Raw genomic sequence first — 27386 nt, 5'->3', positions numbered from 1 at the left:
TAAGGCACTTGGTTTCTACAGTTCAATGAATGACCCTGTGTCAGCAGAGCTACGGTACCTGACCATGGCTACGCCAGCAAAAAATGTGTGAACTTAAACGTTTTTTACTGGGATAGCTCACAGTTTCCCAGTGCAAAAAAATCTTTTGTTTGCAGCAAATTAAAACCACACACAGAGTCACTGTTCCTCTGCTGACTCATGATAAAGCATTCAGCTGCTGTAACTTGATCATGTCTGAGCCTGTGGGGAATGTTACGCTTTACAAAACAGCTCTGGAGCAAGTTTTCCTTCTAACTCCATTTCCAGACCTCTGATACCTATAGTAGCCAAAGGCCCACATCTGAACTTTGCATCAGATAGGAAAATGAGATTTTTCTTTCTCACTTGGGAAGCTGAAATGAGTTTTTATTTATCACAGTGTAGTTTTGTTAGCCTTTTAGATTAATGAACTGGTTTAATTCCTTCTGAGAAGAGTTTATTAAACTTCTTCACATTCTAAGAGCTCATTTTTAAAGCAGTTGTCTCCATCTTATAAACAAGGGCACATTCTTTCTTTTGACTGCATAAATTAACCATATGAGATTTTATGTGCTTAAACACCATGCAGAGTGTCCTGTGACTGCATAACCCTAACCAAGACAGAAAATACTGGATTCTCAAGATACAAACTTTTCAGCAGATTTTTCTTCTACTCCTGCTTATCAAAAGAAAAAAATTCTAGTGGTTCAAAAATTAATTGGAAATAGCTAGCTATAGAAAGACTGCCTCCAGACAAATGAATAGATTTTAACTTGCCTCATCTCCAGAGTTATCCTCAGCTGTTGGTATCTGCCAGCTGATATTAGCAGAGTTATGATGTTCCAAAGTCTCAGTCTCAATATTTTCTGGACAGTGGATCTGAGGAGCTTCAATATCTGATCCAGAAAAAGACAAAGTAGTTTTATATGTGGGTTTATAGAAATAAAACCACTATAATGGTTAGACTGCAACTTGTTATAACCACTGGTTTTTGTGCTGCCTGGAATACAAATGCACATATTTTTGCAAACTTCCTGTCTCTGCCCCTCTTTAATTCTTGCCTGCACGCTCATACATAAACAGTAAATTCTCCTGGGGATGGGACTATTTTTTTGCTGTAAGCAAAAGTTCCTACAAGCAACCATAAAACAAAGAATTAATAAGACAGAATGAATGGCTTTTCTATCCTTTCACTGCCCACACCCATGACACATACAGGTGTAAACACTTGTTTCTGATAATCAGTGACTTAAAAAAAAAAGGTATTTGCAGCATGATATATGTACTATGAACAAGACAGTAGTGACTCCCAAATTCCCTGGAACATGATGTGGAACCGACTTGAGAGAAACAATGGCAAGATTTCTGGCACCAGTTGCTGGAAATGTTCCTTAATAAGCTCATGCTACAAGGTATTATGTAGGACAAATGCAGTCTTTTTGTGACATATGTGACAATGCTGGATCGTTTCAAAGGACTGGTGGTACAATATGGGTAACATCACCACCAACATTTAAGCCTCAAGTTTCTCTGACAAACTTTAAGTACTTAATTTCCCTGGCACAGGGCCTCCCATAACATTTGTGGTCAGGTTATTTTATTGCTGTATTGTTTGATAAATGGTCTCGAGACTCACGAGACCAGGACAACAGCATTCAGCTCTGAACTCATCTATGCCCAGGAGGCTTTACAACAACTCAGAACTGATATCACTTATATTTTTGTTACTAAATAGTTCCAGTAAAGACATAACTCAGGCAATTAAACCTCTGTAATTGAAAGTGCAAAGCACTAAATACAAATGCTTTTGCCTTCCTCTGAACTCATTCTGATTAAAATTTTATTAGAAATGCACTCTTTTAAATAACTACCAGTTATGGTTCACACTGCCCCGACCACAGCCTTCAGGCTGGGGCAAATTCCACTTAAAAGTGAAATTCTGTAAAAAGACTAATAAGTAAGTCAGAAAGAAAATGGCTATTTTGAACTGGCCAAATATGTTGGCAGCAAAATAACAAGAATTAAAGCAACTGAAACACAACTGTTCATTTTTACTTGAGAAGAATAACCTTCAGAGTTTCTTGATGCCTCTTATTTTAGGGTTTTATGCACTGGTAATATCTAAAAGCTTGAATCCAAGCCATGCTGCTTTATCTTGATCCAAACACTTCAGCTTGCAGCCTTGTGCTGGGATCCCATCAAATATTAAAAACTGTGGTTTGGCACAGGTTTACACAAAAGAATCAGAAAAACAATGATGTGGCACATCACAGAGTGGGAAATAATATGTTTAAATAGAGGGATAAAATCTTCCTGGCCATTACAGAGAAGAAAGTTCCCACCTCAGTTTCTGTAGTGACCTGGCATGATGACTGCCATAACTGTTTTCTGTACTGTTCTTTCACTCAGTGGCTGGCGAAGGCCCCAGTTTTGGGTGGAAGCATTAGTTCTAGGAGCACAATAGTTCACGAAGAGGTGAATAACATATTCCCAGACACACCGCACTTTTGCTTGTATCTTCCTATAATCTAAAGACAAACTCCTTCCAACCCAGTGTGCATGTGAAGGGAGTAAATAACTAACCTAACATTTCTAGAAGAGGTGGGTAAACATGGCAGAACCATACTGAAATGCACATAACCATCTTCTGCCCATCTTTATACTCTGTGCACTTGTGTTAGGCAATTTTGGCCTTAACTCTTGCGTGCTGTTGCTCGGGGTGTGGCAACAGCCATAGTCAATTCAAAGGCAACTGAAACGAACCATCCCTCTACAGTGCCCATCAGTCAGGGTTTACACAGCGTTTACAGATTTGGTCCAACTACAGGGCCTACATAAACCTGTGCTAAACCAGTAATAGTATTATCATTGTTGTTTTTCTAGGAGTGTGGGTTCCACTTTGACTGTCTTTAAGCTACGAGCTTTCACTTCTGCCTTTTAGCAGGCAACTTCCCAACAACAGACTTAGGAGATGGATCCCAGGAGAGGCAGTTGATGATGAACACTATAGGATGGCACTCAAACAACCTCTGAATTCCACATTTTTATTACAAACTACAAGTAAATCTGACAGTCAAGCTACAATGGTAGAGGCAACACTTCTTACAGACTATTTAAATCATACTTTCCCCAGTTCAAACCTGTCCTCACAGTTATTCGCAGTGTGCTTCCCTTCAATCCTGCACACGTGTACATAAAAATAATTTTGTGCTGGTCTCTACCTTTACACAGAGCCTCCTGGATGTTTGCACTCCATCTCCCAAATGAAATGCACCTTATTTCTTCTCTAGCTCCAGACAAGATGAATCCTTGGGGACAGCTCAGCTGGCACACAGTCCCAGAAACGGCAGGCTCCAGCCCACATCTGGGAGGGAGAACTGTTACACCTGCTGGTTTCCTGAGGACTGGGCAACGCATTTCTACAAAAGACCAGTAGGACTTGTCTTTTAACTGCCATACACAAAGTATACATTCAAACAAATTTGCAAACAAAGTCATACGGCAATCAGAGGGAACCAAATAACACAGACTTTTTAAGATTCTGCATGTGTTGTAAGTGTATCAGAACAGTAAGACCTGCTGAACCTTTGTACTCCAGGGCTGACTGAAATAATCAGCATCCAGTATACTAGGTCTTCTATTTTCTTGATGATGCTTTTCGCTGGGACAGAAATGCGGCATTTTTCATGGGGCTCCACTATATCTTTCTCTCTCTCTCTGTTTTGTTTTGTTTTGTTTTTTCCTTTCCAACTTCATCTTTCATGGTTGCTTTGTAGCTGCATTCCCTTGCCTTCAATGGGAACCAGACCTTCATAGCAGTAGAGAGGTAATAGTCTTGTATCTGTTGCCTTCTACAGCTTTTACACTGTCTCTTGAAATAAGAATGAGACAAGAAAAAGGACACCCTGCCATGAGCTCACTGTAGGTTAGGGACACAGCATGTGATTTTGCCTACCACATTCCAAACTGAATGAAATTGGACTTGGTCTTGACTGTGTTGGAGGCAAAGACTCAGGGTGACAACAGGTGGCAGCTGACCACCTCTGTAAAGTCAGGAAGGGCTGACGATTGCTTAAAGGCTTAAAACTGAAGTTTTGAACTATTTTATTACTAGAATTCACTACAAATTCTGAAGACCATTTGCATCAAAGTGTAAACTTCCAAACCCCACAATGTCCAAAAAGAGGTTCAACTGTCACAAAAGCTTTGTTTCATTTTTGAGCCGCTTATTTTACCATGTGAAGCAAGGACTGTTATTTTTACTTCAATCATGAAGGCATTAACAAGCAGGGCAAAAAGGAGCATCCCAGGAATGCAGTTCTTAAGACTTTCGGTAGTGTTTCTTGCAACAGATAATAGAAAAACACACAAGACAGATGCCTCATTATTTATAGCAAATGAGAAGACTTGTAACTCTTCAGCTAGTCAGTGAAGAAAGCAGACAGGTCTTTACACAAAGGGGACACAAAGAACAACCCAACCCAGTTACAGAAGGGAGAGCTCTGTTCATCTCTTAGCAATGGTTTAATGACACAGAAGTGACTCACATTCAGAACGCTTCATATCCCTTTCCTCTCCCCTCCCAAAATATGCAGCAAGTAACTAAAACTGGTTCTTCTGCATGAAATAAAATTTAAAGAGTCTACGCGTTCTAAGTATTTCCTGCCCTTGAAATTCTCAATACTGAAATTGTGTTTAAAGTCCCAGCAATTAAAAACTGCACTTCATTTCAAGAGGATACAAAGATCACAAATGTTAACACATTTGTACACTTTAGGCAGACACTGTTGGTTATGCAATATAACACAACTCCATCAGAAAAAAATCCCAAACTCTAACTTTTGGTTGCTCACCACAGGAAGGTAACTGACAAAAAGCAGAAAGATCAGCAATTGGAAAAAGCAATGTTTGAAAAGACAAGCTAAAAGTATTAAAATGCATACTTCTCAGGGAAGAAGTAGAAAAAAGGCTATGAAAGGTGTAAGCATGAAAACCAGAAAGAACTGCAGCTTTTGGGCAAGTAGTAACAGCCCTCCTGGTTGAGACACTTCCAACTGTACTAGCAAAATCCTAGTAGAGCACAATCCTGAAACATCTGACAAACATTCAGGGTAACCTTTGATATATCTAGCCTGAGTGAATCCCTTCTAAGTGGGACAGATTTTTACCAGAAAAAAACTGTAATAGTGTCCGTAGCTTTTTTATCTGTGCTCATTTGCAGAATTTGGTCAAGCTGGCCCAGGAAATCTGGACTTCATGAGGACCAGCGTTATATTACTCATACGCATAGGGAAGTTATAGAGAGAGAGGAAAAAAGTATTTCTAAGGAGAGACAAAAACCTGCTTTTGCCTGCAACTGCCTGTGATGAATCACAACACTGTATTTATAATTTTTAACATCAAGAGGAACTTCAATATTGTAACAGACGATTACCAAGCAAATCGTGCCTCTTTCTTTCAACCCCTTTGCAAACACAATGTTTCAGGGAAAGAACCGGCCAACTGCAATTAGAAGTGTGGAGGAGTAATTCTTTCAACACTAGGTGGCATCAACGCTCTGGATGCCACCTGTATTTTTACCTTCCTTCACTAAACCTTGAACAAAGCAAGGAGAACAGCATCTTGCAAAATTCACTAACTTTAACGTGCTGGATAATAATCTTTCGCCAGTGGGGAAGGAAACACAAGAACACGACTGTGGAAATATTTTTGTCAAATTGGACAAATGACAAAGCTCCCCTTTTCAGCAGATACATTATAAGACATCTATAATATATGTAACCTACTCAAAAGTAACTCACTGTTAATCAGCATCTTTCATGAAAACAGAAAAATTTAAAACATATGTAATATCCAAAATTGCAATAACTTTCAGTCTATTGGAAAAAGATGCATATGACAACAGACCTCACAGAAGGGACCGTAAACAATCCAGGCTACGTTATGGTATAGTGTCAGTTATGGTTACAGATGGTTGCAGTACAGTCTCAATGAGCTGACCTTTAAATATGGTAAATTTTGCACTGATGCGCACTCAAACTGAAAAGCATTCAGAAAAAGAGCTAGGAGAGTACCCTGAGGTACGCCATTTCAAGGTAAGAAACTAACGGCAATTCTACTTCATTTTTCTAACAGAAGGGTAGGAAATGAATAAATCAACAATTACAAGTGCCTAAATACAGCAGGATTTCTGTTATCTTTTAGGTAGCAGGTGATAAATAATAGTTAGGAGCTGTTCAGACTAAAAATGAATGGAGAATACCTCCATGATTATGATGAACATTCAGAAAATGAGTACAAAGTGTAGTTTGAGGACAACACGATACTAGTCTTCTGATTTGCCTCCTTCCCTGAATAAAAATCCACACATCTATATTGAACAGGAGTCTCAGCAAGCTTCTTCTAGACACCAGTCACAACAAGAAGCAGCAGAGACATTTTCCAGCTAACACTCTTCCCTCTGTGACAATCAAAGGTAACTTTTATACTAGATTTTCAGACTCAGCAAAAATAAGCTATTGCCATGGGTAATCCAGCAATGGAGGCAATATTGTATGGTGTGAAGAAATCTTCTGATACAGAGCAGAGCTGGATTTTAATAATCAAAATGCTAAGCTAGGAAGGATGAATTCAACTGATGAATACAGTTAATCTTCCAATTATAATCTTCCAACAGGATTTCAGGGTCCCTTCCTTTTGAAGTTAATTGAAGTTTTTCCACTGACTTCAACAGAAGAAAGATTAGGATCTCTTAACAAACTCTCTTGATAAATTAATACTTGTGGATTATTTTCATCTTTTTAGAGAACATATCTACAGTTAGAAATTTATTCTTGTCTCATGCAAAGCCCACATTTTTAAGCCTGCAGTAAAACAGTAAAAAAGCGCTACAGGTTCAAGCCAAGTCACCCTACAGGAATCATGTTTACTGGACCCAGGAGACACATACTTCACCCTAACTTTAATCAGCACAGGATGAGCTTCTGAATTGCTGGACTTTATGCTGGTGCTTTTTTTTTTGCAGTCTACCCTTGGAAGTGTTTCTACTGCATTTCTTCCTCTTACCTTTCTAAATTAATTTAATACCTGCCACTAGTTCTAAATGGGTACTTCTGAAATCTACAATCCTTTAGTTCTGGAACAGCAATATAAGCTTACCTATCCCTGCACAGCTGGTGTGACCTCTGAATCCTGCCTCTGAGGTGCTTGGTCCCTAACTTGCCTAAACTCTTCTTTTCTGCTGGGAGTTCAGCAAAAGTTACAACTGCCACATCTCTACTTGGCACTCACAGTGCCTGGCTAACATACCTTAGTCCTTATCTGGAGGTCATCTTAAAGCTAAAGATGGTAACTCAAACTCCTGGCTGTTCACATTTAATCTGTAGTATAGACCTACAACTGGCATGTTTCCTACAATACATTGTGTGACAGTGTCTTAATACTCACTGGATGCAACCACCTTTTAGTTATTAGCTCTCTGTGCTGGATTTCAATGATAACCTGTCCACTTTCTCCATTTACAAATTCCTTTGCCCCCCTCAACTTCTAAAACTTGTATAAAACATCCACAGGCAAATCATCATTCCTATTTTAGCTTCACCATATATTAAAATAGGGAGAGTTTCTCACTCATGTCTGCATGTCAGAAAAGGCTGCACTCTGACAAGAACAGAATGTGATTGGATACCTACCCACACACTTTGGCTCCTTTGAATCCCACTGTGAGGTTCCCTGGCAGGTGAGTTTGCTGTTTCCTTCTATTTCATAGCCCTCATTGCAAGTCACAAAACATACTGTCTTATAGGAGGTGTCAGCCATTGAACAATTAATGTGTCCGTTTTCAGGGACACGAAGTTTGGGACACGTTCGAACTGCAAAGGGAAAAAAACCATCAGTTCACTCTGCAATACTGAGAATCAGTGGAGTTACACTAATTTGCCCAGTTTTTCAGAGGTGGGACAGGTACTGGCTTGTACAGTAGTTACAATAGTTTGTATAGATTTAGGGAATAGAGCTGGAACAGGGCTAATTTTTTTCAAAGGCTTGATGCCTTCCTCTTCGTGAAACAGAGACTTACATAGCATATATGAGGTTGGGCACACACTTGCAAGCTCACCAAAGTTCTAAGTCCAGGCTAGCAAACTAACTGTGCTCAGAAAATTTCCCAGCCATTGAAGGCATCTGGCACACGGTGTGTAGCCTGTGCTAGTAATGTCTTATCAGCCTTCCAAACAAGACAGCTGCAGGCAAATGGCATCCAGTGGAAAAGTGTGTGTCTTTGGAAGTTTCTAATCCTCCAACCATGCCTGAGAGTTGTTTGGGGGATTTCCAACTGGCAGTTTGGTAAGAGCTGACCGCACACCAGGGAAGCGGCTAAGAGTTTATTAATAGGGCAGATGACAATGTCCCAGTTCTCAGGAGCATTCTCAGGAACTCTGAGGTAGACAGAGACACCTGCGAACCTGCACAAATCAGAACAGCAGACATTCATCATGGTGGGGGAGAGAGAGAGAGGAAGAAGGAATACCAGACATTTATAGACAATAGAACTATGAGAGATGAAAAGGAATAAATTAGGGTGTTGCTGAGACAAAAGAGACCCCTTCAGGTGTAGGGCTTCCCACGGAGGCAGTCCTAACTACTGCTGCGCACAGAGGCCTTTCTCCTGCCACGTCTCACAAACACTGCAAGCAGCGTGATGGCAAGGAGAATGCAGTCGTGTGCAGGACATGTGTGCGGAAAGGGAAGTGGGGCATGGAGAGTGATCCTCAGGTTGTCTTACAGTTTTGTTACTGAATCCTGATGCTGCAATTTAACACAAAGCTACAGTGTAATTAAGACTGATCCCCAAATACCCGAACGATAGTAAGAAGAAAAAAGTAGTAGCACTGCTCTGGCCCAGATTTCTGTTGTTTCAGTGTCATAACCTCAAGCTCTTCTACTGGGACCACTTTCCTGTGCACTGCCTCCAGCTCTCCTCCTCTTCAGCCAGTATCTTATGCTTCTGCATTTGTTGGCAGGTGGGACTAGATGATCTTGGAAGGTCCCTTCCAACCCGTATCATTCTGTGATTCTGTGCTCCCCTCTGGACACGACTCTGAGCTACATACACACTGCCTGCCACTTGGGTCCCCTGAACAGCTAAACTGTACACATCTACTGTCTGGCCATGACTCTGTGATGATGATACATGTATGATAACTAGAGTGATAGCAAGCCCAAAGGTGTAGATGCCTGCTGGGGTCCTACTGCACCTTTTCCTTCAATAATTCATGCCTCATACACCCTCAAACTAATAAATGGGCAGACACCCTCAGTGCTGCTTCAAATTAAAGCCAGCTGTATAAATGCCAATAACTACAAGCCCCTCAAAGCTACAAAAAGAACACGTTATATAATGTCTTGCTTGGAAAGAGCTATAGCGGTACCTGAGTGGAAAAAAAAGTCTGTAGCAAAACCTATGTATATTGGAAAACAGAGAGAGAAAGAAAGAGAAAAAGAGGGAGAAAGAGAGAGAAAGAGGAAGAGCAAAGGAAGGAAGGAAGGAAGGAAGGAAGGAAGGAAGGAAGGAAGGAAGGAAGGAAGGAAGGAAGGAAGGAAGGAAGGAAGGAAAGCAAGAAGGAAAATGAAAAAGCCATTCAGATACACCTGATATATCTTTGAATTACCCCTGTCTCATGTTTACTCTATGACAGTACTAATCCTATTGTGCCTGCACATACACAGGTATCCTCTAGGAGGTGCATTTAAGAGTATAAAAAAGATCTTGAAACTTCCATTGTGTGAACAGCACTCTGAGCTTCACAGCAGCTTCCTAATACGCTGTATCTTAACTGTAGTAGAGTCAATAAGAAAGACATTTTTACAGTGGAATCCCACATGGTTTATGCAGAAGAGAATAGGCTTCCTCTTTTAAGGTTTCTATGGAAGCCTTTAATACCCAACCTGTGGTAAAAGGAAGCAAATGCTACCAAACTCTATGGCATTATTGAGGAAGCCTGAATAAATTAAGAGCACTGAGGAGGCTCTCAGCAATATTAGTGTGCCTAGATAGAAGGTACTCCCTTCCACCACCTGGTAATTCTAGCCACCTCTTCTGGAAGGACTGCACAGCTGTAGTGCTCCTGCCTCCTCAGCGTTTCAATGTTCACACTTACTCAGTGTCTCAGTAGGCTCTGGCAGAAACTTGCAACAGAGCTCATACTATCCTGATTATGGTTCCATGCATTAAACACAAAACTATTCTCTTGTCAATAAGGCTTTTTCCATAACCAAGAAATATTTCCATAAAGCTAGTGAAAACAACAAGAAGAACGGTATATTTGGCTTGCTCTCTGTTTTCTCCCAGTACACTTTTCTGGATTAAATACATGCTTTGTAGTTGGTTTTTTTCATGGGTCACTGTTAATTGCATGACATGACTGCATTAATCACTTTCCAATAGCACAGCAGATTTTAGCTAGCAGAGCAACTGAGGAGTGTTTAATGTCAAAATCCAAAGCAGTGCAGGGATTTCCCTTCACTCTCCCTTCCTAGTTTATGTGATAAAATACTCCTGGGATTAACAAGACAGATATAAACTGTGCCTTTGATCTTGCTCCCTTTTATAGTCTGAGCAATCAAGACTAGTAGATCCAGCACATGTAAAGGTAGGATTTCTTAATAATTTTTTTTTTAAATTGGAAGTCTTCAGTCTGATGGAGAATGGCATAAGAAAAGCAAAAATATATCCTTTAAATGCTTCAAAGGATATTAACTCAACATCAAGATAAAATCTCAAGGCAAACTTCTCTTCCCCCACCTTCCAGACAAATTCCCTTTTAAAGGAAGATCATGGACTAACACCCAATAGGTGAGTATTTTTGAATGCTCCAGAAAGTATTTCAAGTACTAGAATCTTCCACTTCTCTATAGACAGTGAAGATGAGGGATCCTTTGTTTGAGGCTGTCGCCAGCTTTCCCCAGATTTTTTGCACTGGAGGGTACTGTGTGGGAGAGGTTTTGACAGGCAGGTGCTCTTTCCCAGTATCCCAGTCTACCTGAAGTAGCATACATCTTCAGTCTACGTTTTGACTGCTGGAAAGTCAACAGCTCTAAGTCTAGCTTCTCAGGATACCCTCATGGCACTGGCCAGAAATTTATTTTCTATTGGAAGTTTCTCCTTCCTGCCTTCTGTCACTGGAAGCTCTAAAGGAAGACTAAGTTTTCCAGGATTATCTGAAGAAGAGTCCTGCAATGTAAGCAGAAGTGAACTACTATATAAGAATGGCCTGAAGAACTGATCTCTAGCTCGGATCCCTCATTTCAGAACCATGACTGCTGTTTCTTTAAGAGCTGAAGCGTTTGCTCTAGTGGCATAAAGTGCTAATGCCTCTGAAGATCTGTCCTGCCTCTCTCCCTGAACTCAAGGCCCAGGGCAAGAGTTACAGAACAAGCGCGTGGCTTCTTATTTACTAGCTTTCAGTGCAGGATACTAATGTCAAGTGCATTCAACTCAAGTTAAACATGTGGAACTACAACCTGTGGCTGCTGAGGAGATGAGGGCTGCTACCTGATTTTTTCAGGCCCTCCTTGGAAGACATACCAGACAGGACTACATGGGAATACAGCCCCCCTTCGAAAACATCAAGAAGCCAACCTCAGGCAGAGATAAGTGATAACCAAGCAAAACAGTGTCCCTATGTACTTGTAAGAGCTCCAGCAATAATGTTTTTCAGGATGCTCTTTCCCATGTCTCCTCCCTTTCACACTTTTTGTTTAATTATTTTCCAGCTGACATTCTCTTACAGTCAACTTCTAGGATACTGCCAGTTGTTCCATAGTGAAACATCACTCAAAATTCTTCTGAAGACTATGCTCAAGGCCTAAGCTTTCCTATTTTTCTTAAGAAGGAACTGTAAGAAACCAAATTGGAATTCTTCTGTGGTTAATGTCTACCAACGCCAATGCCCGTCTAAGCCAGGAGTCTGCTGAATAGTCTAAAACACCCATGTGGTAAGGTCTTGTTATATATTTGACTACTTTGTAGGGTCGCTGGACTCACATAATGTAGATACAAAATACATAGAAATTAGGTGGAGAGAGGTTTTAGGAAGGACAGTGTAGATTCACTTGCAAAAGACTGTCTGCCTAGTGAACATTGCTCTGCATTTTCTATTGTAGATGTCCACTTTCCATTTTAGGAAGGAGGGAAACAGAGAGATTGGAGTGGGAGTTTACCTTTGGAACATTCTTTCACCCAAGAGGTAATGGAATCAGATCTGCATGCCTGACTATGTAGTGAGCAGAGAAAGCCACTGTTACGAACAAACTAATCCAACAGAGAAAGACTTTTCAAACACAAAACATCCATACCTCTGCAAGTAGCCTCTGATCCGGACCACTGGCCATTTGGCTGACAAAGCCGGATGCTGCTTCCCACAAGATCAAATCCTGCTTTGCATCGGATCCCACAGGCAGCGTTAAAGTCGTTGTTGCAAACATTCTGGACAAAGTAACCATTTTCAGGGGGCTTCAGTTCAGGACAGTGAACAACTAAATAATTAAACAACCACAACAGAGTTATGATGCTAGCTGGAGCGCAATAGGTTACTGAAGGAAAGTAATCTTTTTCATTTCCTACTTTACTTGGTACTTTTGTTGTTTTGGAATGTCACAGAAAATCTTGCATGCAATTTGACGCATCCTTCACAGGGCAAACACCATTAAAAAAATTGTCCCAGCACTGTATTGTGGATGCCAGGGGTATTTTGTTTCTGGATGGAAAACTTTACCTTCACAGGTTTGTCCTACAGCATGATATCCCTCCCGGCAGGTACAATCCTCACTGGAGGTACTTCCTGGTGGAGAAGTATGATGCTTATCGGGACATGAGATGCAAGTGCTGATTCCACCTGGTGAACCTTCAGGTTTGTACGTTCCTGGTGGACAAGCTGTTGAGCAAAAGAAAACATGACAGAAAGGAGTTCAGGATATCCACCTTTCACAGCTAGCATAATTTTTCAGTTGTGTTGCTTTACTTTTTTAAATTATTTTTTTCTACCTCATACATTAAGTGTATCTTAGGGCAGGAGCACACCAGATTTTCACTGATAAAACCTGTGCTGACCTCACTAAGACATTCCTGATTTAGAGGCGTGAAAAATTAGTTCAGGCAAAATCTTGCCATTCAGAACTACGACGATGTTTCATGCATACAAACTCTTAGTAACAAGCTAACACAAGCTAGCAAAAAACCCAGCCCTTGATTTACCCATCATGATTATATACGATCTACCCACTGTATTTGCCAAAATGTATGAACCACAAACAATGAAGCAATTAATCAAAGCAGCTGCTCCCTGACGCTTTTGCACTCATTTATATACCATTTAATATTTTTAACTCTATACATATACATGCACAAACATTACAGAGATTTAGGACATGTCTTTAAAGGCAGGGAAAACACATAGGAAAAAGGCCCGTCTCACCTGAGAACTTCAGATCGGTTGGATAAGGCTGAGTCTTATCTCTCTCTGCCTTGAATTCTATTCTTCAGGAAACCACCATAATTATCTTAATTTATTTCACAAAGATGATGTAAGAAACAGAGAAGTGACTAATCAACGGGTTCTGATAAACTGAAGTATTGATTGATCAGATTACCACTTGAAACAAAACTCAAAGACACTTGTGCTGAAAAACATACCTCCTGATGTAAAGTTCAGGAAATATTTTAAGCAGGTTACGTAATACTAGCTCTGAAAACTCAGTCAAAAAAGCTCTCATTTAATAAATTTCACTTTCTACAAATTTTCCTAATGGCCACACTTTCTCTTGCAGACTGCAAGTCAGCCTCTCATTTCCTCTGCTCAATACAGTCACTTTGTATGACCTGATGTAGCGCTGGATGGTATAAAGAACTATACACCTGTAAACACCCTCAAGTCCTTACACAGTCAGGTGTGCTCTGCTTCTGGAGCAAATCTCTCCTATTGAGGTATATTTCCTGGTGTTCAGAGATTCTGGCAGCATCAGTCTTTTCTTTGGTAGGTATTGAATTAGCTCTGTTTGTTTTGCGAGTTAGGTGCTAAGATACTCTAAGTCTTGTCTTATTCATGAAAACAACTTCCTGCTTTCTAGGCAACTGGGAAAAAAAACCCACACAAAAAACAAAACCAAAGAAACCTCGTCCTCCTTCTTGCTCACCTGTCATGGGAGATTTGACTTTCATAAACTAAATTTTATGGATCCTACCTTAAAAAATCAACCCATATGAACAGCTAGCGCTTCCTTCTTTCCAGAAGGAGAAGAGCTTCTTGTCTTTTGAAGAGCTTCCAGAGATAATATTTTTGTTTCCTTTTCAGAAAAATTTGCAGTTTTATTTTGAAGAAAGCAACCGAGTGGCTAGCAGCTAAGAGGTGATTTTGGGTGCTGTAAATCGGCTTCACAAATCTGTATTTTAAATAAACTGTAAAAAATACAATGAAAATGCCTAAGTGGCAAAGGGTATAACTACAAATCAAAGCATTTCAGGAGGGAAAATGGCCAGAAAAATCCAATCAGAATTATAGCTTTTCATTTTTGTTTTGGGACTTTGGGAAAAGCATTTGCAAAAAAATATCCCTTTCCTATAGTTCACCTGCTCTTCCCATCCAAGACATTCCCCTTGGACTCTTACTGCTTCTTTCCCATCTGCTCTGCAGAAATCCCCTCTTTGGACATTAAGTCTCTCTGAAATATTCTCTCATGCTTCAGACGATCACCTCCAAGCTGGCAAAGTATCAGAGGTATTACTCTGAAATCTCTGAAATACTTCCCTCTGGCACTTTGCGAAAGTCTCTGTGTATCCTTATTAAAACTAATCGGTATCCATCACAAAGTGATGAAGTGCATCCAAAAGGATACAAGAAAGAGCGCAAGTTAACCATCACAAGAGACCTGTTGTATGACAAAGCTGCCTTCCCTGTGCCAGTGAAAGTAAATTAGTCTCTTCTGTTCTACGTGGGGCATATAAAATGACATCTAAAATAAATGTTTCATTAAAAGAAAAATGACAAAAACCCAACCTAACTTCTCTCTTTCTTGGAATGTCACCTTTGATGAAGCAGCAGCAGCTCTTTTCTGTTTCTGCTTTGTGGACTACAGGATAAAAATAATCACCCATTCGATGGTGTGAGCATTTTTAACAACAAACCCAGTAATTTACTTAGGGCTTTTAATCAGTCTGGCTTTGACAAAAATGGTTCATTCTCAACTTACACTTACGATTTGCTCTTTCCAGTGAAGCAGCAGGAGGTAAATAATGCTGTTAAAATGGTTATTAATGTTTCTACTGGGACAGACAAGTTTCCCCAAACGTCCTGAATCTTTTTGTATGCTTCATATGCTTCCCACCACCTTTCTAAAAGTTGAACCACACCCTATCTTTGCTTTTTACGTAGAATTTTCTCCAAGCCTGAATCACTGAACTGCTCATTAACTCCACATCTGCCCTAGATGTACTCAGCTACGAAACTCCATGCAAGCTACATTCAAAATTTCCACAAGATAACCCTTGGTTACAGAGCTATTTCCAAGTGTGTCAGATGACACAGTTTATCCTGTGATGCCAAGGTGTTCAAGAATGGAGCATAATCATCCTCACCTCTGTGCATTTCCATCACTGACGCAGAGTTTAGCCAGGCCACAGCTTAGGTTAAAACTATCCAAAATCAGCTGTGTAAGACCACAGCTTCATCCATCTACTGTAGACTGGACTTGTTCATACCTGACCCAGCTAGACTGCAGACCCGTCCCGTCCCACTCCAGACAGCACTTCAGCATGGCCCAAGTCTACACACAGCAATGAATTCGGAGGTCAGAGAGAACTTGGTGGGTAAGCCACATGTGGCCCCATCCATGACTGATCACAATTTGCCTCTCTGGGGTCTCTTCCGAGAATTGAGCAGTGCCCAATTTTCACTGCATTCTAGTCCTCCTGCACTCACTGTCATGCCTTCTATACCTGCAAAAACTGACAGCATCTTCTCCAGTGCTAATCTATAAACAATTAAATTTTTTTTTTTAAGGCTTGCTTCCCCGTGCAAACAATGTGATGATATAAAAAGGCACAAAACAGCGTGTGAATGAATCCCAGTGTAAATAACCATCAATCTGGCACTGTGAAGAATGAAAAAAAGGCAAGAATTTTAGAAATGGGGAACCACTTTGTGTTGGGATGCCAGGTGCCCACCAAACCACTCTATCACTCCTCTCCTCAGTGGACAGGGGAGAGAAAATATGATGAAAGGATAATGGGTCAAGAGAAGGACAGGTAGATCACTTACCAACTACCATCACGGGCAAAACAGACCCAACTTGGGGAAATCAGTTTTAATTTATTACCAATCATATGAGAGTAGGGTAATGAGAAAGAAAATAAAATCATAAAAACACCTTCCCCCACCCGTCCCTTCTTCCCAGGCTTAACTTCATTTCTGATTTTCTCTGTCTCCTCCCCCAAGTGGCACAGGGGGATAAGGAATGGGGGTTGTGGTCAGTTCATCACACATCGTCTCTGCCAATCCTTCCTCCTCAGGGGGAGAACTCCTCACCCTCTTCCCCTGCTCCAGCATGGGGTCTCTCCCACAGGAGACAGTCCTCCAAGACCTGCTCCAACATGAGTCCTTCCCATGGGCTGCAGTTCTTCATGAGCTGTTCCAGCACGGGTCCTTCCATGGGGTCCTTCAGGATCACACTGCTCCAGTGTGGGTCCCCCACGGGGTCACAAGTCCTGACAGCAAACCTGCTCCAGCATGGGTTCCTCTCTCCACAGGTCCTTAGGTCCTGCCAGGAGCCTGCTCCAGCGTGGGCTCTCCACAGGGTCACAGCCTCCTTCAGGCATCCACCTGCTCCAGCGTGGGGTCCTCCGTGGGCTCAAGTGGGTATCTGCTCCACCATGGACCTCCATGGGCTGCAGGGGGACAGCCTGCCTCACCGTGGTCTTCACCACGGGCTGCAGGGGAATCTCTGCTCTGGAGCCTGGAGCACCTTCTCCCCCTCCTTCTTCACTGACCTTAGTGTCTGCAGAGCTGTTTCTCTCACATATTGTCACTTCTCTCTGCCAGCTGCTGTTGTACAGCAGTTTTTACCCCTTCTTAACTATGTTATCCCAGAGGTGCTACCACCATTGCTGATGGGCTCAGCCTTGGCCAGTGGCACGTCCGTCTTGGAGCTGGCTGGCATTGGCTCTGTCGGACATGGAGGAAGCTTCTAACAGCTTCTCACAGAAGACACCTCTGTAGCCTGCCCAGTACCAAAATCTTGCCATGCAAACCCAATACACAATTTTAACAGTATCAGCCTTTTAAAAGAGAGGACACTTATTTGCACATCTGCATGTATGATCTCAACAAAAATATTAACTACTGCCTATACGTGAACTGTGTGGTTCTTGCCCAGACGCAAGGGGAGGAGAAAGGAAATGTTTTTTGTTTAATGTAATTCTCTTCTTGAGACCAGAATAGTGAATACTGAGTTGCAACAGAGGATTACCTCTTTGTTACAAGAATGAAAGGGTATCTGAAAGCGGGGATTAGTGTCCTAACTCAAACAAGCACAGGCCCCAAACTCCCCAAGCACACAAAGATGGCTCACATCTTGCCAGTTGTCATAAACAGCAACCTGCTTTCATAAAATGGTGGACATTCACCAATGACTCACATTCAGATTTGATTGTCCGTTGTAATGACAGTGCAATAACCTTCTGATCAGAAATGGCAATGAAACAGTACATGCTTAATTCAGCATGCCTCCCACATTATTCTCCTCAGTTATGCTCTCCTAGGGCATAAAACTACATGAAAAAATGTAAGGAAGTCCAGCATCTTTATTCTGTTCTCGAACACTACAGGGCTTGATGACTTCTTAGGCTACCAATGGAACGCCGCTTCTTACTCCTTATTGACCAAAAAAAATTAAGTTGTGCATAGAAGAGAAAGCAGTAGAAAGGCAATATGACACAGGTTTGCTCAAAATAAAAGACCCACAAGGCAGGCATAAAAACATTTCAGTCAATGCGTATATAGTGTAACTATATGTCAAGACGTTGCCTGAAACTGAACAACGGACATGGAAAATTAGGAAAGTCCACCAAAAAAAATCAAAGGACAGACTTTCAAATTTAGTAGCAATTCTTCTGCTCTGCCTGCCTGCAATAATCACAAATTTGGTATTTTAATTCTTAAGCAGAAGAATTTAACATTGTAAAAGTGACAATATAAAACAAGATATATTTCAGAGATTCACCAAACACTTAACACGTATTATCCAGTTTGGCTTTTTTTAAATTACAAATACTAAAGCCAGTGTCAAAGTTAAGCCAACTGGTACTGAAACCATACGATTGCATAAAGACTCCAGTCTGGATTTAAACAGGTAGAGATCATGTGTCAAAGGATCCTACTCTGTGACACAGGGTCACAATTCTTCCTCTGAATGTACGAGTACAAATTTTAAGGATAAACAATTCTTCCTAAAAATGTAAATCTTTCAAAATCCTGGGAGAGCAGGCAAGCTCAATTTCCTCTCCAACTATACTAGTCTATCTAAGTCAGTGAAATGGAATTATTCTTCATTTATTCCAGTGTAAGAGAGAGGAGAGTCAAACTCCATGTATTTCAAAGATTAATTTGAGGGATTTTGTATTTTCTTCAATGCATAATTTATCCCAATAACTACATCTACTAAGTAATCCCTGGCATGAACTGTTTTTTCCACACTTGATGCTAATGAAGGATCCGATTAAGGGTTTATCTTCCACGAGATATGGCAGGAATCAGCTAGGCAATATCCTGCTCTCTCCTGCATCAACCTGAGCTCTATTCGTACACTGCTACTGTGATGATTATAGTCTCCAATTCTCATTTTTTTCCCCTCTATCTGTAAGACCTAAATGAAATGACACCTTGATGCAGATCACAAATACATAAATAGCCTTCATAACTCAATCCCCAAAATTCATAAATGAGGAGAGAAGGCTTAGTTTTCCATTTAATCAAACCATTTTTATGCTACTGTAATTACTTTTTTGACACTGATTACACGCACACATTCAACGTAATGAAGTGGTGAATCTGTCTCAGAAACACAGTGCATCATGAATACTCATTCTTACTTTGGTTTGTTTGTGTCTACTAAAAATGATGCAATCCATATGTCACAGGTTGTCTAAACAATGATCACTGGATGTTTGTATTAAATTCTTTACCCCTTTCCTTAGTTTTTATTACTGAGTATATATGGACAGGAGATTTTCGGTTATGTGGATCTTTGACCTGGCTTATGCAGTCTTGTACTTTTATTAATTTTTTGGAAGTTATGTGGAAGATCCAGTGTGTGCCTAGAACTGCTGCAAATTATAGTCCACAACATCAGGATAACCAAAACCTCAAATTACCTCACATTTATGCCCTTGGAGGAGAACTACAGATTGAAGGTGTGGGCTCTCTCTCCACTGCTTTGCTTCATCTAAGATTCTTGTGCCTTGGCAACAGCAAAAAAAAAAAGAAAATTAGAAAATATGCCACCCTGACCTTCGTACGTGTAAAACAAGTGCTGTGGTAGCTGTATTTGACATAAGTCATGTTTTAAAATGGCCACCTTGAACAGGCCTGACTAAAAAGCTTAGTTATTTTACTAAATAGAAGTAAAAACTTTCACGAGGAAGGAAGTACAAAGAAGTTACAGCACATTATCGTGTGCTACATCTTTCTACCCTGTTATCTGCATCTCTCATCGTGACAAAGTACTACATGATCAGATTTGCCTAAGGGCCAGGCACATCCTCTATTAGAAGAAGCAATAGGAAAAAAGGGCTGTTATGTATTCCTGTGACAATGGCCCGCCAAATAAAATATGCTTTACATGGATAATGCATGGTGTCATGGAGCAATTGGAGATCCCTGCTCCACACCATGCAGCCAGAGACTTCCTCACGCTTTCCCACTTACTGCTGCAGCACAGGAAGAGTTTGGGATGTCTCACAATACTAGCATGCAGTGTTGCCCAGCCCTCCCTCTTGCCTCCATAACCCATTCTGCTGCTGCTGCTGCATAGTTCATTCATGAGTGGCCTCTGCAAGTGGCCATCTATTTCTCAGTGGGCAGGGGACTGGGGACTGTCCCAGGAAGACTTCTCTTGGCTGTTGCTTTAACTATTGTATTCTGCAAACGTGGGGCAGCAATGTGCCCCAGCATTCTGTAATTTTCAAGTCTATTCTACTAAAGCAAAAAATGACCTACTGTTGTGGATTTCCTTCTTGGTGTTTACAAGCCAAAAAATGCTTGGCTTGGGCCAGCAGAAAAACAGACTACCCTGGCCTCTGAAAGGTACCTCACTGGACCCACACATGAAGATCTTTAAGCCTGCTTCTCAAAGACTTTCCATACCCTGGGTCTCTTACCTTAGAGACTGCCTCCAGGAGTTACAGCTTTTGTTGTTACAGTTAAGTTATCTGGGAAGATTATTTTTTTTTTTAAATTTCCTATATGGTAGGTTTGTCAGAATGGGCACTCTGTGCCCATGAAATGCCTCCGGAAAGCTAATCTTTGGTAGATGCCGTAATCCACCTTCCTGCAGTTTGCAACATGTATGGTGCCATGAAAAAATACATGAGCCAGGAGCATGCCAGGATTACAAGAAATATGCAAGGAAGTGGCTTTAGTTAAACATTTGACATGTATGACTTGTATAAAGACTGCAAAAGAAAACCTTGAGCTTGCCTTTAAGTGTAGGGATCAGAGAAGGATTTCTGCTAAGTCTCAGCATGTTCTCCAACTCTTCAGTATCTCCTGTTATCCCCAGCATGTGCTCTGCATTAATTTCAGACAGCACTGAACCTACTCATCCATCTGCTCTTTGTCAGTATTCCTTAAGCATCCTTCTCACAGCAACATGATTAGCAATTTAACAAGCTAGATGTCTTCTCTGTTCCTATTTGATGTAATTTGCTCCATCTCTTCATTACAGAGGAATTTACAAATTTCCTCTCACTGGGGAGAGCAGGCTGAAACAAATCAGAAGTTTAGCTACTTCTATAAATGATACACAGGGAGAGGTTCACTCAAACTTTTCTACTGAGTTTACAGACATCAAAACTGCAATATTCCACTACCAAGCAGGCTGCAGCATTTGTAATGACACTTTGAGATGATCTAGCTCTAGACCTTTAAGCACTTCAAAGGGACATAACAAACCTTCAGCAGAAATAACTTGTTCACGATAAAAATGAGCATCTTGGATCCTCTCCCATGGGGCAGAAGAACTGGAAAGCTGCCTGGAAGGAGATGCAGTCCCTTGGGTGACCATTCCATCTCAGGACCCCAAGCATGCACAGTGTGGGGGAACAATCTGCCTGCTGAAGAATATAAGCACAAGAGCTATCACAGCTTGTAAAAGTTAGGATGCCTACAAGGACCTTCTTCCACTGGGAGGTCTGGCCGTGAGCCATAACTGTGCTGAGAATCCCTGGGTAGGCTTGGGGCCAGCAGATTTAGACAGGATTAATGCAAAGCAATGACTCTGACTGCAAAACATCCTCCTTGGTAATAGTGGCAGTACTGACAATACATAGAAAATTGACTTATGCCCAGTTTTAAAACTTTTTTAAAAAGCAGACCAATTATTGTATGTTAAAAATGTGGTGAGTGCCTTAAATAGATTCATAATTGAACCACACGTGTGTTGCAAGGACACAGAGCTTTTAAAGTATTTTACATGTTTTACAATCATAAAAATAAAGACTACTATATACGCTTTTACAGAAGGTAACTTCTCTCTTTGCCTAAAAGCACGTGGCTTACTCAGGAATAAAAACAAAAAATCCTGATTCCATGTAGTGTATTGTAACTTAAAAAAAATCCTACCCATGCTTCATTCAAGCTACAAGTTCACAAGATATATCCTGACAACTTGGGCAATTTGTATACTCAGAAATGGCATTCATGTATTGAAATGAAGCTTTTTTAGTTCAAATCTCAGTGGCATTTTACACAGTGTTTACAGGTTTGCTGTTTGTTTGTTTGGGCATACCCAAAGCAAACATAAACATGCCTACTAGCTATGGATATCAGTTCATGCCAGCACTTCTGATTTTTAGAGCTTGCATAACGATGTATGTCCTCATGCCCTTGCATATTTCTAAAATGTATCCTGATAAAAGTGTACAAGCACTTCTGAAACTACAAAAAGGTCTTTCTAGGAAACGATCTGTGTTGACTTTGTGGAGTTTGCCGTGCAATTAGAGATTATTCATTAATGTATTCACGAGCAAGTGAAGGTTTTGTGTCCAAAACTTCGCACACAATTAGTCCCTTACTTAAAAGGGGAAATAAAAGCAATTCTGAAAATGCTTTGCTCAGAGCAGAACTACTATATAGTAAGCTTCTCTGGACATAGTCTTCACCATAATCACAGACACACATTCCTCAGTAAACCTTAATCACTGCTGACGTGACAGCACATGCTACTCTAAATGGACTGTTCTAAGTGCCCTGGATCTCTGGATAGCTTCCTGCTATTTAAATACATAAACACTGAAAAGGAACATCACCATCCTGTCCTAAGTGCGCTTTTTTGCCATTTTAACATACTTGCTGTGAAGTTACATTTTTTCTTTTACAAAACAATAAAAAAATACAGACAGCCTGAAGTAAAGCAAATTCCACTAAAAGAACCCTAACATTTTGTTCAGTTTTTGCTACACACAGATGAGCAAATACATGTTTCAGAGATCTAGTATCTGTCTCACCCGAAGGCACTGGAAGCCCAGTTTTCTCTAGGCCTGGACCAACCATTGTACCATGTACCTAATAACTCTACTCTTCCTTTCAGCTGACAGAAAGGGTTCTGAGTCAAGAAGGAAAAGGGAGGGCCAAGAAAAGGACACATTTGCAAAGGGGGATTCAAATCAGATGAGGGAAACAAAGTCACTCCATACTTTACTTAGTTTTGCATTACTCCTTGTTGTACCAACAAATCCACCAATCCATCACCTCCCTAACCCAATAGTCTACTAAGCAGCTTCTAGATGCTGAAGGGGCCAAAATTATCCCCAGACCAAACCCCAATTGATGGCAGTTACATACACCAGAGGAGTTAAACAGCTCTCTCTGGGCTGTACTATAAGCTGCTTGTTTAATTTCTGCGTGAGCTAGTGGCATGCATTGGAAAGCAAGAACTAGTCCTCCTTTACCCACAACTGGAAAGAGGGACTACGTGGAAAGCGAGAAGTCTTAGCTGGGGCTGGAGAAAAAAAAAATTGGTTCCTTAGCAACTCCTGATGTGCTACACCCAGAGGAAGCTGGACAGAAGTGAGAAGGTACTCCACTGCCTGCGACTCTTGGGACACACTGAAATCACTACAACTCACCCAGCACTTGCTCATCACAGCATACACTTTCTTCCAGAAGCCAGGAGCACGGGTCTCATATTACATGGCTAACTCAACAGATCACCTTCTCCTGGGATTCCTCAAAGGTAATTTTAATCAAAATAAGGGACTGGGATTTAGAAGTCAACGACGCACGCACCCCAGTCTTCACAGCAATGATAGATTTCTGCAGTGAAGAATGTGCCTGGTGGTTCAAGATCCATTTCCATTGTGTTCACCTACTCAGCAACTTCAACACAGTTTTATGTTCAGTGATTCTTGGGGCTTAAAGAGTGTAACTAAAAATGGCTTTCTGGTCAAACTAAACTACCGAAGCGGCTTTCCTGAGAGCAGCAATTTGCATGAGGAATCCAGGGGGTGTCAGAGACTCCACATCCTCAGATTTTCTCCCTCTCATTCAGGCAAAAATTGTGAATTTGCTCTCTGTCAAAACATTAACAGAACCCTGTATAGTCCTGAATTATTTTACTAGTCTAAGGTGAAATGCTCCCTTTCTGGTGTTGCCTCCTGTTTCCCAACACCCACTCCCAGCAGCTGCTGTTGCATATGATCATGAAGAAAAAAAAAAAGGTACCTATTTCTGCCTCTTTTCTCTGCAGATCAGAGTAGCTCCAGTTGCTGAATCACAGATGGGGAATGCAGCAAGCAAAAGCTATTATAAACAGGAAAGTGAAGCCATTTCTGCCAGACCCTCAATAAACTGTCACTACTGCATTAGGTGCCAAACTTGGCCCCTCTTCCACATCCCTTATTTTTATCATTAAATACACTTTTCAACAACAGTGATTATGTTCCTATTAAGTAACATTTCTGAGCACTGAAGATACAGCACATGACTGTGCAGATGGAGAACATATGTCACTATTTCCATGTTTATTTACTTAGCAGCCTCGGGTGGGAGTCAGACAGTTTTTGGTTAACTTAAGTGAGCTGAAGCACATGCAATGGCTCAGGCCAGCAATCAGACAATAAAAAGTGGTGGGTTTGCCAATTATTTTTTTACATATTGTGAAACTAGCCCAGCTATCCCTGTGCAGAGTTCAGTAAACTGTTGTAATCTCGATGTTATAGTTTCTACTTAATTCCTGGAATCGTTACTGATACCCATGATTTACTGTGAAAAATGCCATAAATCCCATTTTTCATTCCTCATGCAAAACTCTTACAGAAACTGACAGGATCTCCTGAATTCTTTTAAAATTATCTAAATATGTAGATCAAAACAGAGTTTCCTTTATAGAAGGCAAGAGCACTGAGAGAACAGCTAGATCACTATGGTCACTATTAACCGCTGCTTACTCAAGGAATGTTTGGAGAAGTGACTGCTGCTCACTTCATTTCCCCCATCTTCCCTTGTCCTTGTCCCCTTTCATTTCTTTGCAAGACATAAATGAAATCCTTAAGGATGGATCTGACTCTTGGTAAAGCAATGTCAGCTGCAAAAAAAAGGGTCACCTCAGATTTGAACTAAAGGTATGTGTTTTAAGTACTAAGTCCTGGGCCTGCCAACAAAGTGAACTTTACTACCACAAAAGCTATGGTAAAAAAGATTGAAGATTAAAAAGATTACGTTGCAGTACCACTATCAAATACACAAGCTTAGTCCTCATTCTAACAAAGTTTTCTTCTGTGAAGAACTTCCATTAAAATATTTCTGAACAACACCTTTGCACCCCCTACTAGACAGCACTAACCCGGTGTCCACCCGTTATCCACTCTGCAAAGACCTAATCTTCTGCAATGCAGTTCTCTCGTAAAGCAGGAATCCCTGGCAAGTCAGTCATGTGTTCGTAAGGCCCCTTCTCGCTATTGACCAAACATGTGCTAAAGTAGCAACCTTTAACAACCAAAAGACTTACTGAAGTGCAGTTGTTTAATCTAGAATGAAATAGCAGGCTGCTGCTGCCAGAAAGCGAGCAGGGAAACAGCAGAGTGAGATTCTTTGAAGAATTTTCAGGTGCTCAGCCTCTCTGTACAATGAAGTGATGTACAGATGGTCTGTGTCCCACTTCTCCATCCTCTTCTTAGCGTCAAGGGTATTTCTTCCACCTTGAAGAAGCAGAATCACTTGTTCTTTTTCTAAAGGGCAGTGAGATCCTTTGTATTATTTGGCAGAAAAAACTTCTGCTACACTTTCAGTCCTACCTTCTTCTCTAAATGCATGCCCTTTTCCTGAGCTCTTTTGCCATAAACAAGCCCATCTACATGTGCAGAGATGGAGAACAAGAAGGAGGGAACATTCTTAACTGCAACCCGAAGAAAAAGAAAAAAAAAAGGTAAGCAGAAATAATGATTAAATCACTGCTTAATGGACCTAAAACTTACGATTATTAAACCCCTGATTTTTAGCTAGAAAATCTATTCCTAAACAGCACTTGATTCCAATTAGTTAGGTTCACAAGATAATTAACACTGTTTAAAAATATCCCAGTTTTTCCTGAGTTGGAGCCAAGTTCTTGGCCAACTTCTTGCACTTTTGCAGACTGTGAAACAGTGAAAGATGCAAGGAACAGACGATAAACTACCTCTCTGAAGTAGGAATGTATGAGGCACTGCATGTATGAGACACTGCACTTTCTATTTCAACATAGGAGCCTCCCAAAAATTACCTTAAAAGCAGTGAGAATAAATCAATCTCTAACATCACTGGGAATGAAATTTAAGACGTTACAGACAACTTCGTGAGCATCACATTCACTGACCTTGAACTTGTTACATTTAGTAGTTGTCTGTGCTTCAGTCCTGAGGCAAAAACCAGACAAGTAGCAGCTGTAATCCACCACCTGCATCTTGAGGGATAAGCAGTTGTTAAAAAGAAGTAGGGGAACAAGAAGACAGTAAGGGCCTTCCCACATTCTCATGGTGTAAGCTGCCCTCTTCCCTGTGACATAGTAGAAAGTGCCCAGAGAGTTGCTGAAGAACTGCTGGTGATGGTGAAAAGCTATCAATCAGGAGAGTAAAGACAGCAGAATCCTGGAGGCTGGCAGAGCATGCAACTTCATTTGTCAACTGGAACTGATGGGCCATGCTAACTCTGCTCTTGGGGCCACAGTATAGCTTAGTATTGCTTCTAGGCCTAACTCCTCTGTCACCTAGGCTAGAAGAGCCATTATTGCAGATGAATACCAAAAAGGAGCATCACTGCTAAGTCATGGAAAAGGCAGGAACGAAAGTAACCCTCAGCTACTGTAACATTAAAGAGATATAGTGCCTCAGTGTCCGAGCCTGGTGTGCTCCTTCTCAGTCCAACTTTTTGTGATCACATTACTTCTGTTCTCATGGGTTTGGACTGTGGGCACGAGGTGGGCAACTGGTCTGCCTAAAAAAGCCATACGTGAATACAGCTTGGCTACTCTCATTGCTGAAATCAAGTCACTAACAAAGACGGAGAGTACCTGTACTCCTGTGCCATGACCTAACGACCACCCCTGTGCTGCACTGGGACAGTTTTGGGAAGTGTTGGGAAGTGTTTTTGACCAACTGGGAAGAATATGGGTGCTCATAGAGGTACCATGTTTTGAAAATGGTGTTATATTTTGTAAGGCATTGTATTTTTAATTTCCATTCAGAAATATAAGAGAGAAAAAAAAGTATGTATGTGTTTTACTCCTCTACAATTCATAATGACATAAAAATTGAGTGAAGGGATTTTCAAGTGACTGCATATTTTGATCCTCATTATGCTAAGGCAAAGGCTTAGACTCTGAAAAGAGGGAAACTGAATATTTACGTTTCAGGTGATATTCCTTGCCAGGTTGACAACAGAAACAGGGCTAGAGGACCAGGCTATTTTTAGGTACACAAACTAAAGCCTCTGTGAGATAGATAATAATGGAAGTCCAAAAGAAACACCAGCTTAACTACACATCTCTCTTCTGCTGTATAACCATGAGATTTGGCGAGCATTGCTTATGTTCTGTGTCGACACCAAGACCCCTCAGAATATGGCAACTCA

At 40.9% G+C, this 27386-nt stretch overlaps 1 protein-coding gene across 2 annotated transcripts in view; it reads right to left on the bottom strand.

The window, feature by feature from the left end:
- The window catches only part of SVEP1 (sushi, von Willebrand factor type A, EGF and pentraxin domain containing 1), a 132599-nt gene that overhangs the window by 73798 nt on the left and 31415 nt on the right, over positions 1–27386 (bottom strand). Inside the window, exons 4-8 of one of the 2 annotated variants that reach the window (XM_074569193.1) lie at positions 12792–12950; positions 12373–12552; positions 7710–7889; positions 3240–3437; positions 796–914 (exon numbers count right to left, since the gene is read on the bottom strand). In XM_074569193.1, the coding sequence (XP_074425294.1) occupies positions 796–914; positions 3240–3437; positions 7710–7889; positions 12373–12552; positions 12792–12950 (836 nt within the window). The remainder of the gene's footprint in view (positions 1–795; positions 915–3239; positions 3438–7709; positions 7890–12372; positions 12553–12791; positions 12951–27386) is intronic. The other variant, XM_074569194.1, reaches the window with a different exon arrangement.

This window comes from Larus michahellis, chromosome Z, assembly GCF_964199755.1.
Source record: "Larus michahellis chromosome Z, bLarMic1.1, whole genome shotgun sequence".
Taxonomy (NCBI): domain Eukaryota; kingdom Metazoa; phylum Chordata; class Aves; order Charadriiformes; family Laridae; genus Larus; species Larus michahellis.
The sequence above is the reverse complement of the archived record's forward strand: the minus strand, read 5'-3'. Positions and strand labels throughout refer to the sequence as shown.